Source organism: Scyliorhinus torazame, chromosome 5 (genome assembly GCF_047496885.1).
Source record: "Scyliorhinus torazame isolate Kashiwa2021f chromosome 5, sScyTor2.1, whole genome shotgun sequence".
In the NCBI taxonomy this organism is placed as follows: Eukaryota; Metazoa; Chordata; class Chondrichthyes; order Carcharhiniformes; family Scyliorhinidae; genus Scyliorhinus; species Scyliorhinus torazame.
In genome coordinates, this window is record NC_092711.1 from 298,354,985 (window position 1) to 298,375,028 (window position 20,044).

The 20,044-nt window shown below is 47.5% G+C and overlaps 1 protein-coding gene across 1 annotated transcript in view; it reads left to right on the forward strand.

The window, feature by feature from the left end:
- Positions 1–19,701, forward strand: part of LOC140421238 (phosphatidylinositol 3,4,5-trisphosphate 5-phosphatase 2A-like) — a 189,888-nt gene extending 170,187 nt beyond the window's left edge. Inside the window, exons 23-29 of the mRNA XM_072505798.1 lie at positions 5,332–5,419; positions 7,997–8,152; positions 9,532–9,613; positions 12,064–12,210; positions 14,603–15,350; positions 17,114–17,229; positions 19,449–19,701. Coding sequence (XP_072361899.1) covers positions 5,332–5,419; positions 7,997–8,152; positions 9,532–9,613; positions 12,064–12,210; positions 14,603–15,350; positions 17,114–17,229; positions 19,449–19,542 — 1,431 coding nt within the window. The 3' untranslated portion in view covers positions 19,543–19,701. The remainder of the gene's footprint in view (positions 1–5,331; positions 5,420–7,996; positions 8,153–9,531; positions 9,614–12,063; positions 12,211–14,602; positions 15,351–17,113; positions 17,230–19,448) is intronic.
- The last annotated feature ends 343 nt before the right edge of the window (positions 19,702–20,044 follow it).

Below are 20,044 nucleotides of genomic sequence, written 5' to 3' on the forward strand. Positions count from 1 at the left end.
AATGATGTTGACCAGGGGGCGGTGGTCAGTTTCGACCGTAAATCGTGGCAGGCCATACACATAGTCGTGGAACTTGTCCAGTCCAGTTAACAAGCCCAGGCATTCTTTTTCGATTTGCGCGTAGCGCTGTTCGGTAGGGGTCATGGCTCGTGAGGCATATGCAACCGGGGCCCATGACGACGTGCTGTCTTTTTGCAGGAGTACCGCTCCAATACCAGATTGGCTGGCGTCTGTTGAGATCTTTGTAGGGCGAGTCGTGTCAAAGAAGGCCAGCACTGGTGCCGTGACCAGTTTGTGCTTGAGCTCCTCCCATTCCCGCTGATGCGATTGGTGCCAGTTGAATTCTGTCGATTTTTTTACGAGATGGCGCATATTTGTTGTATGAGAAGCCAGGTTGGGAATGAACTTCCCAAGGAAGTTGACCATGCCCAGGAATCTTAAGACAGCCTTCTTGTCAGCCGGTCGTGGCATGGCTGTGATGGCGCTAACCTTGTCTGCATCGGGACGGACCCCTGACCTTGAGATGTGGTCCCCGAGGAATTTCAGCTCCGTCTGGCCGAAGGCACACTTCGCACGGTTGAGACGCAGGCCATTTTGTCGTATGCGGGTAAAGACACGTCGTAGACGATGCATGTGTTCCTGCGGAGTGGTGGACCAAATGATGATATCGTCCACATATACACGTACCCCTTCGATGCCTTCCATCATCTGCTCCATAATGCGGTGGAAAACTTCAGATGCCGAAATGATGCCAAATGGCATCCGGTTGTAGCAGAATCTGCCAAAAGGGGTGTTGAATGTGCATAGTCTTCGGCTGGCCGGGTCCAGTTGGATCTGCCAGAATCCTTTGGACGCATCCAATTTAGTGAATATTTTGGCTCGCGCCATCTCGCTGGTGAGGTCTTCTCGTTTCGGGATGGGATAGTGTTCCCGCATGATGTTGGTATTCAGATCTTTAGGATCTATACATATACGGAGCTCGCCAGAGGGCTTCTTTACACAGACCATGGAGCTGACCCATGGCGTGGGCTCCGTGACCCTGGATAGGACCCCTTGGTCCTGAAGAATCTGCAGTTGTGCCTTGAGGCGGTCTTTGAGTGGCGCAGGAACCCTGCGAGGTGCGTGAACGACAGGGATGGCGTCCGGTCTGAGTCGAATCTTGTACGTGTATGGCAATGTCCCCATGCCTTCAAAAACCTCCTGGTTGTGAGCAAGGAGGGAATGGAGATTTGCGTGGAACTCAGCATCCGGGAAGTCGGATATCTCATCTGGAGAGAGAGACATAATGCGCTGTACCAGGTGAAGGACCTTACACGCCTGTGCGCCCAGTAACGAGTCCTTTGATGAGCCGACAACTTCGAAGGGGAGTGTGGCCGTGTACATCTTGTGAGTCACCTGTAGCTGGCAAGATCCTATGGACGGGATGACGTTCCCGTTATAGTCAACCATCTTGAGCCGGGATGGCGTGATGGGTGGTTTGACCTTCATGGCCTGGACTGCAGAGTAAGCAATCAGGTTGGCGGATGCGCCGGTGTCCAGACGGAAGGTGACGCGCGATCGGTTGACCGTCAGGGTGGCACACCACTCATCGGCTGGATTGATGGCATTGACCTTGTTGACATCAATGACGGAAACGCGGAAGGCATCCTGGTCATCTGCATCACTTAACTGGAAGTCTTGATGCGTGGGCTGGACGGTCCTGACTTGTCTGCGAGATTGTCGAGGATGCGCCGGATCCATGGGTTGAGCTGAACGACAGTGGGCTGCGTAGTGGCCCATCTTGCCACATCTGTGGCACTGTCGGTTTTTTGCAGGACATTGCCCTTTTAAAGGTAGAGCTCCACAACGGCCGCACGTCATGACGTCACGGCGTTCGTTGCGCCACTGCACATGCGCAGTGCGATCTTGCGGTGGGCGCGCCTGCGCAGTGCGTCCCTCGTTGTGGCCGTTATTTTTGGCGCGCACCTGCGCGGGAGACCGCGAAAAGCGCGGGAAGCGGCCGCTGTCGTCCGGGCCGTGGGTCGGGAAGTAACCGACGGCCTGGATGCGTTCGACGTCGTGGGCGGCCTGGCTTGCCGATTCGACGGCTGGGGACCCCCTCCGTGCCAACTCGGACGCCTGAAATCGGGCAAAACGGCAGGTAGCATTTTCGTGGAGGACACAGGCTTCCACAGCAGACGCTAAGGTGAGGCTTTTCATTTTAAGAAGCTGCTGGCGTAGGCCACTAGAGGCAACGCCAAAAACAATCTGGTCCCTGATCATGGACTCTGTGATGGTGCCGTAACCGCAGGACTGCGCTAGAATCCGGAGGTGCGTCAAAAAGGGTTGAAAAAGCTCCTCCTTACCTTGCAGGCGTTGCTGAAAGAGGTATCTTTCAAAACTTTCATTTACTTCAACTTGAAAGTGCTGGTCCAGTTTGAGGATGACCGTGTCATATTTGGCTTGGTTTTCGCCTTCTTCGAACACCAGTGAGTTGAAGACGTCGGTGGCGTGCGGACCTGCGTAGAAGAGGAGCATTGCAATCTTCGTGTCATCCGAGACATTCTGTTTTTCGGTGGCACGGATGTACAGGTCAAACCGCTGCCTGTAGAGGTTCCAATTGGTGCCTAGGTTCCCCGCGACTTGCATCGGCTGCGGTCCGTCGGTGTGGTCCATGTCCAGAATGGCAGGTTAGTAAGCAGGTATCGATCCACTCCTGTACCATGTGGTGTCGGGTGTTCTGACACACAGATGAGCCAACACGGTTGCATATGGTACAACGCTACTTTATTTAAACTTACTATTTACAGTTTGGTCGTTGCACTCTGCACGTGGGGGTTCCCTGCTTGTGATGTTTTAACAGCTCTTTCTTGTTCCCTTCTCCCCAGACTTACTGACCACCAGGTGTCGTGCTCGTGCTTTTTATGTGGTTGGTGTTCTTGTCTGTGATTGGTTGTGGTGTTGTGTACTCTGATTTGCCTGTTAGTGTGTCCATCATGATGTGTGTGTTTGAATATCATGACACGCAGCACAACAATCCATTACTGTAAACTCAACAAGGTTTAGATGTAAGAACAGAGAATGCTGGAAAAGCTGAGCAGGACTGGGCTGCATCTGTAGGGGAAGAAAACAAAGTTAATGTTTTGGGTCCATGAGACTCTTGTTCAAAGCTGAAGAGAGGGAGAAATATGTTGGCTTTCATACAGTATAAGAGGGGATAAAACAGAGTAGAAGGTCAGTGATTGGTGGGAATTAGGAGAGATTGTAACAAAGATGGAGCAAAACGGAAGAACAAGTTACAGATGGCCCAGTGGGGGAGGGTTTTTGCATGGGGACAAAAAATGTTTGGGGTGTATAAAAACAAGGCTAGACGGAGGAGAAAGGTCACAGCCTAAAGTTGTTGAAATCAATGTTGAGTCGTGAGGGCTGTAACATGCCTAACTGGAAGATGAGATGCTGCTCCTCCAGCTTGTGTTGGGCTTCACAGGAACATTGCATCAGGCCAAGGATGGACATGTGGACATTAGAGAAAGATGCTGAGTTGAAATGGCAAGTGACAGGAAGTCTGGGGTCATGCTTGTGGACGGAGCAAAAGTGTTCCCCAAAGCCGTCACCAAGTCTGCGTTTAGTCTCCCAGTGTAGAGGAGGACCGCATTGGGATCAGCGAATACAGTAGGCATGGAGGGGGAATGGGAAACTTCCACTGTGACTGGCCTCTTCGAAGCCAGCTGTGGAAGCTATTTTCCAGCCAGGAGGATTTGCTGAATGGTATTTTTCTGGCCAATGCTTCCCAAATATCGACAGCAGTGGTCAATCAAAGACTCGGGGGTTAGATATTGGACAGGTTTGATTAAATCCGAGATAAATTTGTGCTGGAGCATGTGCTAAGGTGTTCCATTAAGGACACTCAAATCAAGTATAGCACAAACCTGATGCAGAGTTTAGATGTGATTGGCGTAAAATGTGAATTGGTTGCTTGACCTACGTTTCCAGAAAAACCCACATTAAATGCATGAGGTTGATGCTGAGCCGTGTGGATCAGTTTCAGTCCCTAATCTGTGTAGAGTTAGCTCATCCCAGGTAGAGCTGTGCTAGAGGCACCGCAAATGGCCTTCAACTCTAACTTGGAGAAGGATAAAACCAGTCAAACTCCTACTCCTGATTAATCAGCAGTGATCTCTATCAGAAGAATTAAGATAGGGAGACTACCCTTCCATTTTCCGATCCTACCAGCCCAGTTTCAGGCTGCCCACCTGGTAATTTTAATTCACAAAAGCAGGACAGGAAAAAAGTATTTTGACTTCTATGTTTAAAAATAAGCTGGGCACAAGGAAGGGTGAATATACTTTGCATTCGTACAAATTTATCTCAAATTTAAATATGCCCAATTGTGCATTGACTTTTTAAAAAATAGTTTGCTCCATTTAATTGTGGCCTGGGAGGCAGGGCCAAAGCATGAGGTGTGCAGAATATTGGCTTGATTGGGGTGGACCTAGAATTGTCATTTTGTTTCAAAATTGCTTCAGATCATGGCTTAACAGATTTAATCATCAAGCAGATGTAATTTCTTACAATATACAGACGACAGGATGAGGCACTGAGATGTGAGGCCCAGTACACTCTGTGCACCAGGGCCTGGTAGTGCGTAGGAGTTTCAAGGAGGCCCTTCATTGTATCTTACACTCATTATGGCTCCGGTTGACAAAAATGACTGGGGGGAATTAGATAGTTCCCACTATTTGATGGAAAGGCATGGAGGGGGAATGGGAAACTTCCACTGTGACTGGCCTCTTCGAAGCCAGTCGTGGAAGCTATTTTCTGGCCAGGAGGATTTGATGAATGGTATTTTTCTGGCCAATGCTTCCCAAATATCGACAGCAGTGGTCAATCAAAGACTCGGGGGTTACATATTGGACAGGTTTGATTAAATCCGAGATACATTTGTGCTGGAGCATGTGCTAAGGTGTTCCATTAAGGACACTCAAATCAAGTATAGCACAAACCAGATGCAGAGTAGAATTGTTCTGTCAAGCATACATAGATCAGATGTGGGTTAGGATCAGAATAGAATCCTCCCTATTCTGACGAGCCTATTTCTGTTAACTGGATGTCGATAGAGCTCAAAATCTTTCCCATTCATCATAGACTTTTAGAAATTATAGTGCGCAAAATCATGCACGGTATTTAAATTCTGCCTCCACCAGAGGATAATTTAACTTATTGGCTTATAATGAAAGGCTGTTGATAGAGACAGGAACTTAGACACTGACCCAAAGCAAAGCCTATCTAAATCCTGCACAAAGTATTTTAACCTCACTGAACTTCATGTCTCACTGTTGTTGCTTTTAATAGTTGTCTCCAATCCTGTCTGATATTGAGTACTTACAAGACCAACACCTCCTGCTGACTATCAAGTCCACAGATGGATATGAATCCTATGGTAAGTTAAAGACAAGTCACCTTTCCGAAAGCAGAAAGGTTCAGCACAGTTAAATACATAAAGATGTTTGGGAACGCACAAGAAATGGAGGGTTAGCTAAACATAAATGGGGTGAAACTGGTTATGGTCTGTTTGCAGGGGCATGAGGAGCACAGTGTAACTGGTAGGCCCGAGGTTCGCCTGAAATGAGACCCGAGGCTCTATTGTAATAACAGAGTGAGCAGCTATCGTACCTTGCTTACCCATTGTAAGGTTTTCAATCTATGGCAGCAGCAACCCTGGTGGTTGTGGTGGCAGAGAGGGTGGGGCTGGCAGACAGGGGCGTTGGGATTGGGAAACATAACAAGATGCCAATCTTGAACTGGCAGTAGCTTTCAGGTCAGATGAGATGGAAAGTGCCGTTTGACTGTTAACTGCCCCATTGGACTCTGCCATATATTGATGATTCTCTCGTCTGTTTGCATTGGAGCTATGTAGCTTACTGGATTCAGGTGCAAAAATCAATAGGGTGGGAGCTATGTTATGCACAGACTGATCCACACTTGCATCCCTACTTTTTAAAGTGAAAGCAGCAACAACAACACCAAAATCGCCCCTTATGCCTCAGGATTGAGGTTACCCTTGAGATTTACTTTATATTTTGTATGTGGTAGTCCACTGTGACCTCCATTTAAAGAGGATCAGTGCCAATTACACCTTGATATTCTATCCTGTAAGAAGAGGGATCAGTTCTGTGGCTCAGTTCTTCTCTATCTCTTGGCCTGCGGATTTAGCTTGTGTTTTGGGGCTGGATTCTCTGTTCAGGAGACTATGTTCTCCCGTCAGAGCCGAATCGCTTCTGGTTCACGCTGAGAGTGGCGCGCAGAAGTGATTCACTGTCTCTTGCCGTGCAAATTTAAGCATGGCGGGGACGGCGAGGGATTCCATCCTGAATCAGGCTATCCGGCCACGATGTTGAGGGGGCAGCCTTAATAGCGAGGTCCATCGGATGGCTCCCTTTCCCCCTGCAATGCAAATCCTGCCCCCTCCCCTCCCTGACAATTAGGGGCTTCCTCCTCCCCCCACACCCCCCTCCCCCCGCTCCCTCACCATGGTAATTGCAGGGTCACCCCATCCTCCCACACACTGCATGCATGAGGGTGACCTGACACCCGCCCCCCCCAAACCAGAGACCCCCAACAGGAAGCCGCACCAGAGATGCCCCCACCAGAGTTCCCCCCTCAGCGTGAACCAGAGACCCCCCCCACCAGAGACCCCCCACCAGAGAGTCCCCCACCAGAGACTCCCCCCCCCCCCCCCACCAGAGACTCCCCCACCAGAGACTCCCCCACCAGAGAGCCCCCACCAGAGAGCCCCCACCAGAGACTCCCCCACCAGAGACTCCCCCACCAGAGACTCCCCCACCAGAGAACCCCCACCAGAGTCCCCCCCACCAGAGATTCCCCCACCAGAGATTCCCCCACCAGAGTCCCCCCACCAGAGACGCCCACCAGAGTTCCCCCCACCAGAGAGCCTCCACCAGAAACATCCCCCACCAGAGATGTCCCCACCCCCCCCACCGGAGACGTCCTACTAGAGACCCGCCCCATATCAGAGACCCGCTCAATATCAGAGACCCGCCCAATATCAGAGACCCGCCCTATATCAGAGAACCACCCCCATATCAGAGAACCCACCATAACAGAGTACCCGCTCAATACCAGAGAACCCCGTCAATTCAGAGAATCCCTCCCCGAAGCAGAGAATGACCCCCATCTCCCCATTTTGATCTATTTGCATCCTCCTGCTGGCACAGGGCGCTAATCTCAATGCTGCTGCCAGCAGGGGAGCAGAGCATTGGCGCCAATCTCATTTTAACCCCCACACGGGATCCTCCGTCGTATCGCGAACTCCGCTGCTCGCAGCGGGCAGAGGAGAATCGAGTCCTTGGTCCTTGAGGCTAACTTTACAAATTTGCATTGCTAATGGTGAGCTTTGCAAACCAAAAATCCATGGGGGAGAAATGAGTTGGCCTTTTTAAGAGGGCTAAATGAGTGAAGTGAAGGCAAATTCCAAGTTCCAACATTGAGCCGATCAAGGCAGCTTTAAAGACATCTGACTCAATATTGAATTGTGGTATTCTTCAGGCAAATGGTCATCTAAAACAGGCATTGGGCTCTTTGTACAGTACCCAAACAGGCACCGGAATGTGGTGACTAGGGGCTTTTCACAGTAACTTCATTGCAGTGTTAATGTAAGTCTACTTGTGACAATAAAGATTATTATTATTAAGGGGCATGGTTTCTCTCTTTGGTGGGAATGGTCTGAGCTGAACAAGTAGGAGTTAGGGTGCACAGTCTGTGCACATTGACCATCTCAGACACACGACTGTGCCCCCTCTTTAAAATCAAGGCCAAAGTATCTGCTGTGTGGATACCTCTCACCGGCAGCTCTGACGCAACAAAACTGAGTCAAATGTAACTTAAAAGTCTGATGTCTCCACATAAATCTCGTGAGAGCATATATTGATCCAACAGCTCAATTTGTCACAAGGTTGACCTCTGTGAAAATCTGTGGAAAACCATTTCCTACTTGCAGGTGAATGCTGTATTGCTCTGAAGCCCCTGATTGGAAACACACCACAGACATTTGAGACGGGTCTGTCTCATCTGGGAGATGAGTCAGGATCTCTCCGTGTAACGATGAGGGTTGTCGTTCCTGCTGAACGCAAACGAACTCGGGAACGTCTTTATGGTGAGTCCTTTAGGTGCTGGAGTTCCCAGTGTTTTGTATCACTGAGATGTTCTGTTATTTCAGTTAAGTAACAACCATTGATATGTGTATATTTATTTCTTTGTTAATGTCTCAAAATTCGATACATTGGGGCAATTTTAATTGGAAAAAAAATTCTTGCCGGCGAGTACTCGTCTTCCACGTTTTCCCGCCCCTCGCCGATGACATAATTAGGTTCCTGCTCACTGTAATAAATTTAAATCTAATTGAAAGGATTCCCCGCAATGAATATTCATTCATTGCCAATGTGACAGCTATTTAAAAAATTGAAGCAGTCCAGGGTAACCCGCCAGTAAGTATAGATTCCAGGGGTAGCCGGACATGCCTGGTCACTGCCCCTGCCACCTCCACCCTGGCACTATCACTCTGGCAGTGACAACCTGGCACCACTCCCTGGCACTACCTATGGTACTTCCCCTGGCAGTGACAGCTCGGCGCTGCCCCATGGTGCTCCTCCCCGGGCGCTGTCCCCATGGCACTGCTGGCATTACCACATGGTACTTTCCCTTGGAAATGGCAACCTGGCAATGCCAAGATGGCAGTGCCAGAGTGGAAATGTCAGGGGGCAATGCCAGGGCAAGCCCTCGGGGTAGCCCTATAGGAATGGTTACCCGTATGTGTGAGGGTTGCCCTGATGCCTGTGTGTCGGGGGCTGCCCGATGCCTGTATGGGGGGTTTGCCCTGCTGCCTATGTGAATGGGGGGTTTGCCCTGATGCCTGTGTTGTGGATGGAGAGGGGGCTTCTCCGATATTTGTTGAATTTATTTCAGCTGATTGGACCGCTCTTTCACGATGTTGCCCCAATCTCTGTGGGCTCTATCTGACCTCGTCCAGCCGCAGTGGCGGCGAAAACCATGCTGCACGGATGTGCAACTGGCGAGCCGCCTGCCGGTTTTCTGGCGTCATTGAAGGGAAGATTCTGCCCAACATCGGAACAATGATTAAGCAGCTAATCTACTTCCAATGCTATTAAAAAATATCCCCCAATTTGTCCTGGAATTGATATTCCTAATATCCCTCCCTTCTATGCATTTCCTTATAAACGTAAGATTTCTCAGGATGGCCTCAGCCCTGGTGGGGGATTACAGGTGTGAACCTAGTCTTGTTGCCCAGAAATGTCACCTTCAGATGTTTCCTTTCTTCCAAAATAAAGACCTCTCGGACAATCATGTTCCCGATGTCTAATTGAATAGACACATAATATTGTCAACATTTTGGTACTGTAAAATTTCATAGATTGAAATCAAGCATAGATTATTGAAATAATCTTTCACAGCCTGGCAGGTGACTTATTACTATCTTCAAAATCTACTGATATTTCTTCTATTGATTTGTAACAGAATGGATCAGTTCAGAAAGAGATGGCAACCGATTCCCAAAGGATATAGCCATATCTTCCAAACCGATGCAGGAGCATGCTGGGTAAGCAGCTTGATTTGTGGAATAAATATTGGAAACCTTCTTGAAAGTATTTCATCTTTAAAAAACATGTGTATTTTTAATTGTCTCCTGGTTCTATAGACAGGTTTTCCCCAAGCAATTATCTGTTCATTCTCCATTGAAGTTAGAGATTCGGAATAGATTACACGTCCATGAACATTCCCACTCTCCAGTGCCTTATCCAAGTGGTATTTTGTTATGTGTGAGGCAGGGAAGTAATTACTGAATGGCTATTTAACATTGTAAGACATCTCAATTCATGGAATTAGGCTGCATATCTAGACTGAGGGCAGAATTTTACTTTTCCCTGCCAGCGGGTTTGTAGGTGGGGCAGTGGCTGTAGAGTTTTTCGGATGGAGTTCCCACCGGGCTCCCATCTACCCTATTCTCTGCGCCGGCCGGCCCTTGCACCAATTGAGTTCCTAATAGCCTCCTTCTGCACCGTCGGGATTCTATAATTCTGTAATCACATTTCAGCACTATCCCTGCATAAGAACATAGAAATTACAAGACTAATAAAGACATATGCTCCATCCAATTCATCTTGTACTACACTGGTAGGCACATGATAAAATGATAATGGAGTTGTTGACTAACCATGAATATCAGACTTAGTCCACAACAGATCCAAACATAAAACGTGGACAATTTCCAGTGGTGGAAAGCTTTGCAAATCATAGGTCTCAATCATGCATGCCTATCTATCACACTTCACATTATTTACATAGAATTCTTTCAGAAAATAAGATTTTGATATACACTATCGTATTTGCATTTAAATGAGTGAAAACTATCTGTTTCCTCTCTTTACCTAGGTAGTTCCTTATGTCGATATTGCTATTTCCTGATGCAAAACCTCAATGAGCATGAATAAGGTTAACTAGTATATTTACTTATAAACATAAGTAAACTTATAAAATCAAAGAAAAAAATTCCCCAAAATATCAACCTATTTCCTTCTGTCAGGTACTGAATAACCAATTATTGCATTTACAGTCATTTCTCTTCCTATATCAATTGTTAAACTGGCCCTTCCACAACAATTCAATGTGCTTTCAACCTCCATGGGCAATGGTGCCGGAGCTGGTTAATGGAGCTTATCATTGAATTCACCTTTGCGTTTCAGAAGGGAAAGATTATAGAGCAGTACACTGCAAGTGACACTCTAATCTGTACTTGCAAACAAAAGATAACAGGTATGCTGAGGATACTTGAATGAAGGTGATGCCTTTTAAGAAGAAACATAAACTATATAGAAACATATGAAACAATGATGAGACTTCCTGTCATGTGCTAACGTCTGTTTGATGTGTCTCACATAAGTTCCTCACCTCGACCTTTAGAACGAGGTACTGGATGGAAGAGTAAAAAAGATAAATTTATAACGTCTTGTCCCAGGTCCCTCTTGCCTGTCATCATGTTGAATTAAAAACTGAACATGTCAGAGGTCCAGGGCGGTTGAGGGTAACGTGATTTGCAAATAAATGCTATTTTTACAACAACAAAAAAATGTTCTTCTTTTATTGGAGGTCTTGTGGGCACAGTGGGTAGCATCACTGCCTCAGCCAGAAGTATCAGGTTTGAATCTCGTCGTAGGACTAGATAGCGAAGGAAGGTGTGTCCATAATGTGACCAAATATGTTGACTGTCAACCTATAAATCCTTCCGATATACCTACTGTGGGCTGGAAGAGTGGGATAATCTTCTGGTCAGCCAATCTTGACGTGGAGTAACATCCCTCAAGCTGTAGCCTCTGGCTTCAGGCTAGTGACCTGTTTCAAGACATTCAAAATTCGAGACATACGCAAGTGGTTCATCAGCCTCATGCTTCGCTAAACGTGAAAAACCTTCTAATTTTGTCTTGTATTTCACAGCCACTTTTGCAGCTGGTGCCTCATTCTGGGCATAGTTTCACAGCAGTCAGTAACCTTTCTGTGCCATCTGGATAACACATGACAAAGCAGTTATTGCTTATGTAACGTCCAGATGCTGAGCATCTGCAGGCTATTTAGTGAGAGAGCCAACATCAGCAAAGCCCAAATCTATCCTTTCCTACCACAGAGACATCCAGGGTATTTTTAATAAAGGCTTTATGCTGCTCAGATGTTGTCAAATTGCTCAGTAGAATCAAGGAATTAAATTGACCATTTTCCTTTTGCACTGAACAATATAAGAGCTTATGGGGGAATCCTGAGGGATCTTGTCTGGGAATGAGAAGTTTTTTTGGCTCGAAGTTAAAGTACAGTTTGTCTGGGGAGGAGATTGCTCCAGAAAGCAATTTTGTTTTTAAACTGTGACGAACACCACACAAACCAGCAGCAAAATGCAGCAGCATTGCGAGGGATGGCCTGGGCCTTTGCTGACAATTCGATCATGTCTGAAACTGTCAAAGTATTTTCCTGGCTTTTGACCATTGGCCTGTTATTTCACAGAGGCTATGGGAAAAAGTTCGGCCAGAGTTCTGCATTCTCTGAAGTCGTCAGTTCGATGTTTTCCATTTGGCCTGAAGACGGTGCTCATCCTGGGAATGCTGCCACAGGAATGAAAGGGAAGGGAAGCGAAGAGGCCAGTCAGTCAAGGTATGTCGATCACCATCACACCGGGGCTTGGGTTGAATGGGAGCCCTCACTTTCTCACCCCCTTTTATTTTTTGTACATTGTGGCCTAAAAACTGGAGTCCTGGCGGAATGGATGGTACAGAGGATTAACTAGCACCTTATCTGTCAGCTAAAACCAAATCCAACATTAAAATAAAGGAATATTTATGCTCTCTGGGAGAATTCTTTGTGAATGATTTTGGGCCGTCACAACTTAATTCCTTATAGGCATGAAGTCATATTAAAATGCTGGAAAATAGTTGGTAATAAATTAACCATATTTCCATTTTCTATACTAGCGAAGGGACACTGGAAATATTATCGTGTTTATGAGATAAGGTACACTGTTGGAATAGAGCAAAGTGACTTTTACTTCACTCTGTCTGACCTGAGAGTGCTTGCCGGGTATCTGAAATGAAAACGTTCCATTATCCAAGATCGACACCCTTCACTGCAGTGAGGTCAAAAACGTCATTTAAAAACAAAGGTTAAAAAAAGGTGGAACAAAGATCTAAAATAATTACAATGACTGCTTGGTATTGATTTCGGAGTTCTCCCAATAGCTCTGCGTTCATCACAGGAAACTGCAGAGTGGATGTAACGGAGGTGAAAAGTGGGGACAAAGCCATTTGACAAATGTCTTGCAACAATCTTGGAGAGGATTCTGTTTTTAGCTCATTATGTATAACAAAACTATTCGGTCTGTAGCCTAATACTTTGTTATACTGATATTGAACCACAGAAACAGCACTGAGTACTGGCTGGAAGATCTTTATATGGAACACCTATAACCTAGCCAAACAGGTCTTTACACTTCCATTAAAACAAAACCACAGGAGGCTTTGCTGCATTTGTATACTCTGTTGCCATACACGGCTGTTAGAAACACTCATCTATCCTGGAGCCAGTACACACTGCCAATTTCTGATCATAAATCACTTTTATTTTAACAAAACTTTGCAAGTGACTTTTTTTATCCATTCAATTTTCTTCCTTCCACTCTCAATGCATTGACTTGTGCTAGGAAGCATGCCATTCAATTATCCCTTCATATTTTCTTTGTAATTTAGTTCAATGCACGGCACCTTTATGATTGTTTACCCTGCTGTGGTATCTCGAGGGTCCAGCTTGTGAACGTCCTGCATGGTCCATTCATGATTGTTGTGTGGCTGTGCACACATGCGGCTTTGAGGTACATTGGCGCCATTCAGCCTCCCATCCAGCCACCCTTTCCTCGTGCAGCACCCCATCCCAGTCAGCAAGCTGGCCGATCGTGCTGCACCCCCATGCACCGTCTACCAAAAATAATTGGGCATCAATCAGAGATGGAAATTCTGGATGCTTTTATTTCCCTCCCCTCACCCATGGTGAACACAGGCAATTTTAAAGGCCGACAGGTACCCTGGCCATGTTTAGTTAACTCAGCAGAGACCAAGGTTAGGTTGTGGGAAGCTCCTGTTATGTATAACTCATTGCCACGCGGAGCAGAGCAATTTGGCAACTGTGCGCCAGCAAAAAGCAACATTTTGTTTTCTCCATGAAATGCTACCTTTTACAAAGAGATTTCACCCTGTCCAGAATTAGTTTCATAAAGAATGAATGCTCACTTCCTAGTCCTTGGATGTAAGTGCAGTGAGAAATGTTGTGTTCTTTGCTTTTGTTCTTTCAGGGTGGTGAAGGTTGTAGTGACAGCAAGCAGTGTTTAACAAACAAAGCTAATTTATTCCTCTTCACTGAATTAGATTCGAACATATTACTGCGGAATTAGTTAAGTGAAGATTACACTACATTTCTACAATACTAAACTATTCAATCAGTTAAGCTATCTCACACCTACTCTGTCTGGCTCCCTTCCACTCTCTTCCAGAAGTCAAGGAAGTGTGTGATATTTGTATGGTTGCTCTATAGCACCATCTAGTGGCTAGAATAGTAACCCTTTATGTGCTTTACAATATCCACATATTGTGACAAGGACGAATCATGCACATTATAAAGCACGTGCCAACAGGTCTGTGGTCATCCCTGGTACTGAAGTTGAGATGTGTCAATAGGGACAGCAGCAACAAGTTTTTATTGGCATTTTGCACTGTGAGTACATGTGTCCTCAGAAAATAGGCCTGATCTGTTCATGGCACAGCAGAAGAGCAGCAGCTGTTCAGACAAAGTCATACATCTACATGGTATTTTTGGATTGGTGTGCATTAGAGCTTTCCAGCTATTGAAAATGGGTCTTGTTTAAGAGAGTCCCTTTTCAGACAGCTTTAGCAGACATGAATCCTCTTTCACTCAAAACTGTCTCGAAATAAATGACAAACGTGTACTCCTTGAAGAGAGCACACTCAATCTGAGTCTGACCTTTATTATTTGTTTTCAGGATGAAACAAAGCAATGCGGTAGAAGACGACACCCATTTGAACAGTTACAACAACCCAGCCTACTTTGTACTGGAAGGACTTCCTTATTCCCAGTCTGGAACAGGCTGTCAGGAAAATGCAGGAATTCCAGTGTCAAAAACTATCCCTAGGAATAGGCCACAACCTCTTCCTCCAACAGTGTTGGAGAAACCCAAAGACTCATCCTTCCGCCACTTAAACAATGAAGGCGGTTCCTCAGAGCATGAAGGTCCACGGAACTCTTATGATCCGTCCCAACACAATTTCCCCAAAATGATGGAAGTTGAGATGCAGAACAACCCACTTTATGCCAGTTCTGCAGATGTATGGGGTAAAGCTCACCAGCCTGCAGCAGCCAAAGTCAACCAAGAATGGCACAAGAGTACAACCTCACCCAGAGACTCCCAAGAGTTCAAAGCCCCTACCACAGCGCCCAGCCGTTTCTCCAGGCCTCAGGTGGGGGTGAAAGGTGGGCCTCAGGCTTCACTGATCAATGAGGTCCGAGACAAAATCGCCGAAAGAAAGCCAGATGATCACCACGTGGGAAAACCTTTGAGCAGTAAGGACCGGCAGTCCAACAGGAGTGAACTCCCCCTTCCTGTTAGAGAAAGGCCAACAGTGAGTCCCCGGTTGCCTGCTAGAAACAAAGGGCCAGAAATTCAGCCTCGATCGACACGGATGGATATGCCGCCACCACTTCCTGTCAAGAGCAGGACCTTCGAGACTGGGGTATGGAACTACAAAATAAAACAGATCGTTCTGATGCAAACCATGGAATAAGCAAATCTTTGTTTCACTCACAATGTTATCAAGTCTGCGTGCAGAGATATGGGGGATCCGTGTGTTTGGCAGATTATATTATCTGCCTTTGCATAATGCCATGCTTTCCTAATAATGTTTATAATTTGCTCTTTGTTAATTTAAATTTGTGGGGTTTACCTGAACTATTCCGTTTAATATAGACGTTAACCATGATTCAATGTAGCAATCTTGGCCGGGATTCTCCGCCGGCATGCTTCTCCATTATGCCGGCGCCCGGGGGTTTCCCGACAGCGTGGGGCTGCCCCACAATGGGAAACCCCATTGACCGACTGGCGTAATGGAGAACCCCGCCGGCCGGTCGGGGCAGAAATGTGGCGGGGCGGGATACTCTGATCCCGCGCCGGGCCGGAGAATCGCCAGGGGGGGCGCGAATCCCGCCACGCTGTTCTGACGCCGGGCCGCCGATTCTCCGGCAACCAGAGAATCAGCGGCAATTGCGTGGCGCGGCTGCCACGGCGCAGGTCAGGGCCCATCTCGGCGATTCTCTGCGCTCAACAGGCCGAGTACCCGGCGAGTTCCGCCGAGTCCCGCCGGCTTCGTTCGCATGTGGTCCTACTGGTGGGACTTCGGCGTTCTGGCTGCGGGGGGAGGGGGGATCCAACTCCGGGGGTAGTCAGGCCCACGATCGGGAGCTACCGATCGGCAGGCAGGCTCATTCCGGAGAGGCCTATGTTCCTCCGCGCCTGGCCCCTGTAGGACTCGTGGGGGCCGGCCCGCGTCGGCCGCGGCACCAATGCGCGGACCCGCGCTGGCAGTGCTGGGGCACGTATCAGCAGCTGGAGCTGCGTGAAGTGCTCCAGCGCTGTGCTGGCTCCCTGTGGGTTGGGGGATCGCTGCTCTTAGCAGCCAGATGACGCCGTCGTAAAACGCTCCGCCGTTTACGACAGCGTCAACACTCTGCCGCTAAAACGGAAAATCTCGCCCCTTATCTCTGAGCCTAAAGCATGTGGTCTCAGCTCCAATCTCGGATAATGGAGCACAAAATCTGCATTAAGTTCCACTGCAATTCTGAGCGAGTGCAGAACCGTCAATATGTGTGCTGCCTTTCAGACGAGACATCTTTAAGTTAAAGCCCTGCCTGCCTTTGCAGATTTTGTGAAAGATCCCATGGGACTATCTCAAGGAAGAGCAGGGGAATTCTTTCCAATAATCGGATAATATTCATCCCCGCAGCCAAGAACACTGACGCAGATTACCTGGTCATTATCGCATTGATGTTTGTGGGACCTAGTTATGTGCAAATTAGCTGCTGCATTTTTTTTTGTTTTAACAGGGGCCAGAATTCATTAATTCTAATTGGCTGTGAAAAAAAACTTTGGGACATCCTGAGGATATATAAGATGCTTTAAAAATGCAAATCATACCAGCCATTCCCACCAGCGGGATCTTGCAATCCCGCTGACGGCGACAACCCGCTGTTGGAAACTCATTCACCCTGGATTTGAGAACACTTTTGTTGCTTTTCTCCTCTTCAGTATCTGTGTGAATGCTTTGAAGTTAATAACCAAAACCAGGCTGTGCTTATAAAGCTTCAGCATAGCTGCTATAAACTTACGCCAAGAGCTGTTGTAGGTATTTATAAATGCAAAAAAAAATAGCAAAGTACCACATGTGGATGAAAATGATAATTACTCCGTTATCTCCAAAGATATTTTTCTCTGTCTCTTTAGATCTTTGACAATCGTAGCAGCTGTGGTATCCTCTCTGAGTTTCTGAAGCACTTGGGTTTGGATAAGTATGAAGCAGGTTTGATTGAGAACGGATGGGATAACTTGGAATACTGGAGGTAACTTCATCAAAAACACCAAATTGACACTAATAACTATCTGTTGATCAGTATTTACACAAATGATGCCAACTGTTTATTATGTTGATGAGTATTGCAAAGCTGAAGAGGGGAGGGGGGTGTTGGAGCACAGGGGCAATGGATGACAAACTTATGTCTTGTTCATGGTATTACTCTACTATTAATCTGCAACCTATGTAACAATCCGATGGAGATTAGTGGGATAAAAGTCTATTTTATCTGCAACATGAAACAAGTTAATTACAATGGGCATCCACAGCATGAAACTGCAGAGAGTGCAGCAGAAGCCGGCATTAAATTAGAAAGTTGGATAACTTACTTTCATTTCACCACTGGGTTCAAAGCCAGTCCAGACTGAAGTTTCCTGCAGCAGAGATACAGGCACATTTTTGACCTGTCCCTAACCCTCCCTCTGGGTCCCCCACCTGTCTCTGGGGCCCCCACCCCATACGCCTACCCCTATGACTGCATCAGTTTCTGGGCTACCACAATGCATCTCCTTTATTTCCGACAGTTTCCTCGCTGGCTGAGAGGGTCCCAATTTGGGTCTAACGTAAGCCTAAAGGTGAAGATTTTGAAAGGATCAAATTCTGTCCTACTGTTGGTCAACAGTTTCTGGCGGGGCAGCACAGTAGCACAAGTGGATAGCACTGTGGCTTCACAGCGCCAGAATCCCAGGTTCGATTCCATGCTGGGTCACTGTCTGTGCGAAGTCTCCACGTTCTCCCCGTGTCTGCATGGGTTACCTCCGGGTACTCTGGTTTCCTCCCACAGTCCACAGTGCAGGTTAGGTGGATTGGCCATGATAAATTGCCCTTAGTGACCAAAATGGTTAGGAGGGGCTATTGGGTTATGGGGATAGGGTGGAAGTGAGGGCTTAAGTGGGTCGGTGCAGACACGATGGGACGAATGGCCTCCTTCTGCACTGTATGTTCTATAATTTTCAACCCAATCAGGACTCTCTTTTCCCTCTGACAATGCTGGTACCATCCCACCCTATCCCCTCACCCAGCAGTTTCTCATGACCCAGCAGAATATGAAGCTCTGTTCTGAGTGTTCAACATGGTAATGGATTGCACACTGCCCAATGTTGATTAATCAGACAAACACAATCAATATGATCTCTGCAAAATGTTGTGTAATAAGTCATGGCTTTTATGCAGTGGTTGATTTGAAGCATTTAACTCAGGAATATGGGGTGCAATTTTCCCAGTGGACAAGGGAAACACCCCCCAACCCCGACACGCAGAAGGGGAACTCCCCCCTCAATGGAGGTGGATACCTGCCCCAGCCAGAAGCCCCTGCATGCACCCCCTGGCAGTTCCCCTTTTGCAGTACCCTGAGGCATTGCAAGGGACCAGCACTGCCCCTCAAACCCTGGAGCCTACACACACCCCCGCGCACCCGGTGTAGTCATCATCACTGGTTATTCATAGAATCCCGACAAAGCAGAAGGAGGCAGTTCAGCCCATCGAACCAGCACCGACCCTCCGAAAGAGACCTCTCCCGCTTGCTATTCCCGCAACCCTGCCGAACCTTATCATAGAATCTCTACAGTCATTCGGCCCATCATGTCTGCATCGACCCTATGAAAGAGTACCCTACCTAGGCCCCCCGCCTTCCCCATAACCCCACCTAACACTAAGGGGCAATTTATCACGGCCAATCCGCCGAGCCTGTACATCTTTGGACTGTGGGAGGAAACCCGAGCACCCGGAGGAAACGCATGCAAACTTCACACAGTCATCCGATGGTGGAATTGAATGGTGGAATCTGATGGCGGGTCTAACCGCTGTGCCATCTTTGAAAACCAGCAATGATTTGAGCCAGCGTCATGTCACGCTGCTGGGGAGGGAGGGTGGTTTGAGGTCGGATGCCTGCCTCCAAACCCTTCAATTATCTGATCCTATTTTGTAATGTATGGTAATCAGGTCTTTTCACCCAGCCCTTTCTGGGTGTGACCCTGATCATGTCACCAGCAGTGGGGGGGCGGGGGTGCGGGGAAGATCTCAAACTGAGTTCTCGCGGGCGCAAGTCTTTTTTTGGCCGGTCACGAGATGTAGCGGCCATTACGGGATTTGCGACCGCGGCTAACGGGGCCGCTGGATCGTGGTCACGGTTGCTTGAATGATCACAATTGCACAGAAAACAGCTACTGTTCGAGACTGATGATGTCTTTATTCCCCTCTCTGTTTCAGTGGCATCACTGAAGAGGATCTGCAGGAAGCTGGTGTCACTGACCCCACTCATCGGAAGATGCTTCTGGAAATAAGCTCTCAAAGTAAACCTTGACCAACAACCTGGCAAAGAAGGGAAGGGACCACAGCCTGTGCAATACGGGCCTTTTTTCTAATTTTGTTTTGGGAAAATGATTCTTGACTGAACCAAAGAACATTGTGCGAAACACCGAATCAGAAGATATCTTGACAGTCCTATGACATGTTTGGAAGAACCTTGGGGGGGGGGGGGGGAGGAAGAGGGGGGTGGTAAAATTCAGTAGTGCCTCCAGCATAACCTTGGCACAAGACCAGCCAAAACAGTGGGGAAACCGCAGAGGCTGCATCATGTCAGGTCTCCAATGTGCCTTAAACTATCCTTTTCGACAACTCTCTACACCATTCACAAGACAGGAGTCAGAACCAGGGACACAAATTCCCTAAGCTGGGAGCCAATCCTCCTGAGTCTCAAGGGGAACCCAGTTTGATAGTGGTGGCAGATGTTAAGACCCAGAAATCTGATGGATCTCCACCCATTTCCCAAACTCTAGACTGGCACTGAAGCAGCAAAGACTGGC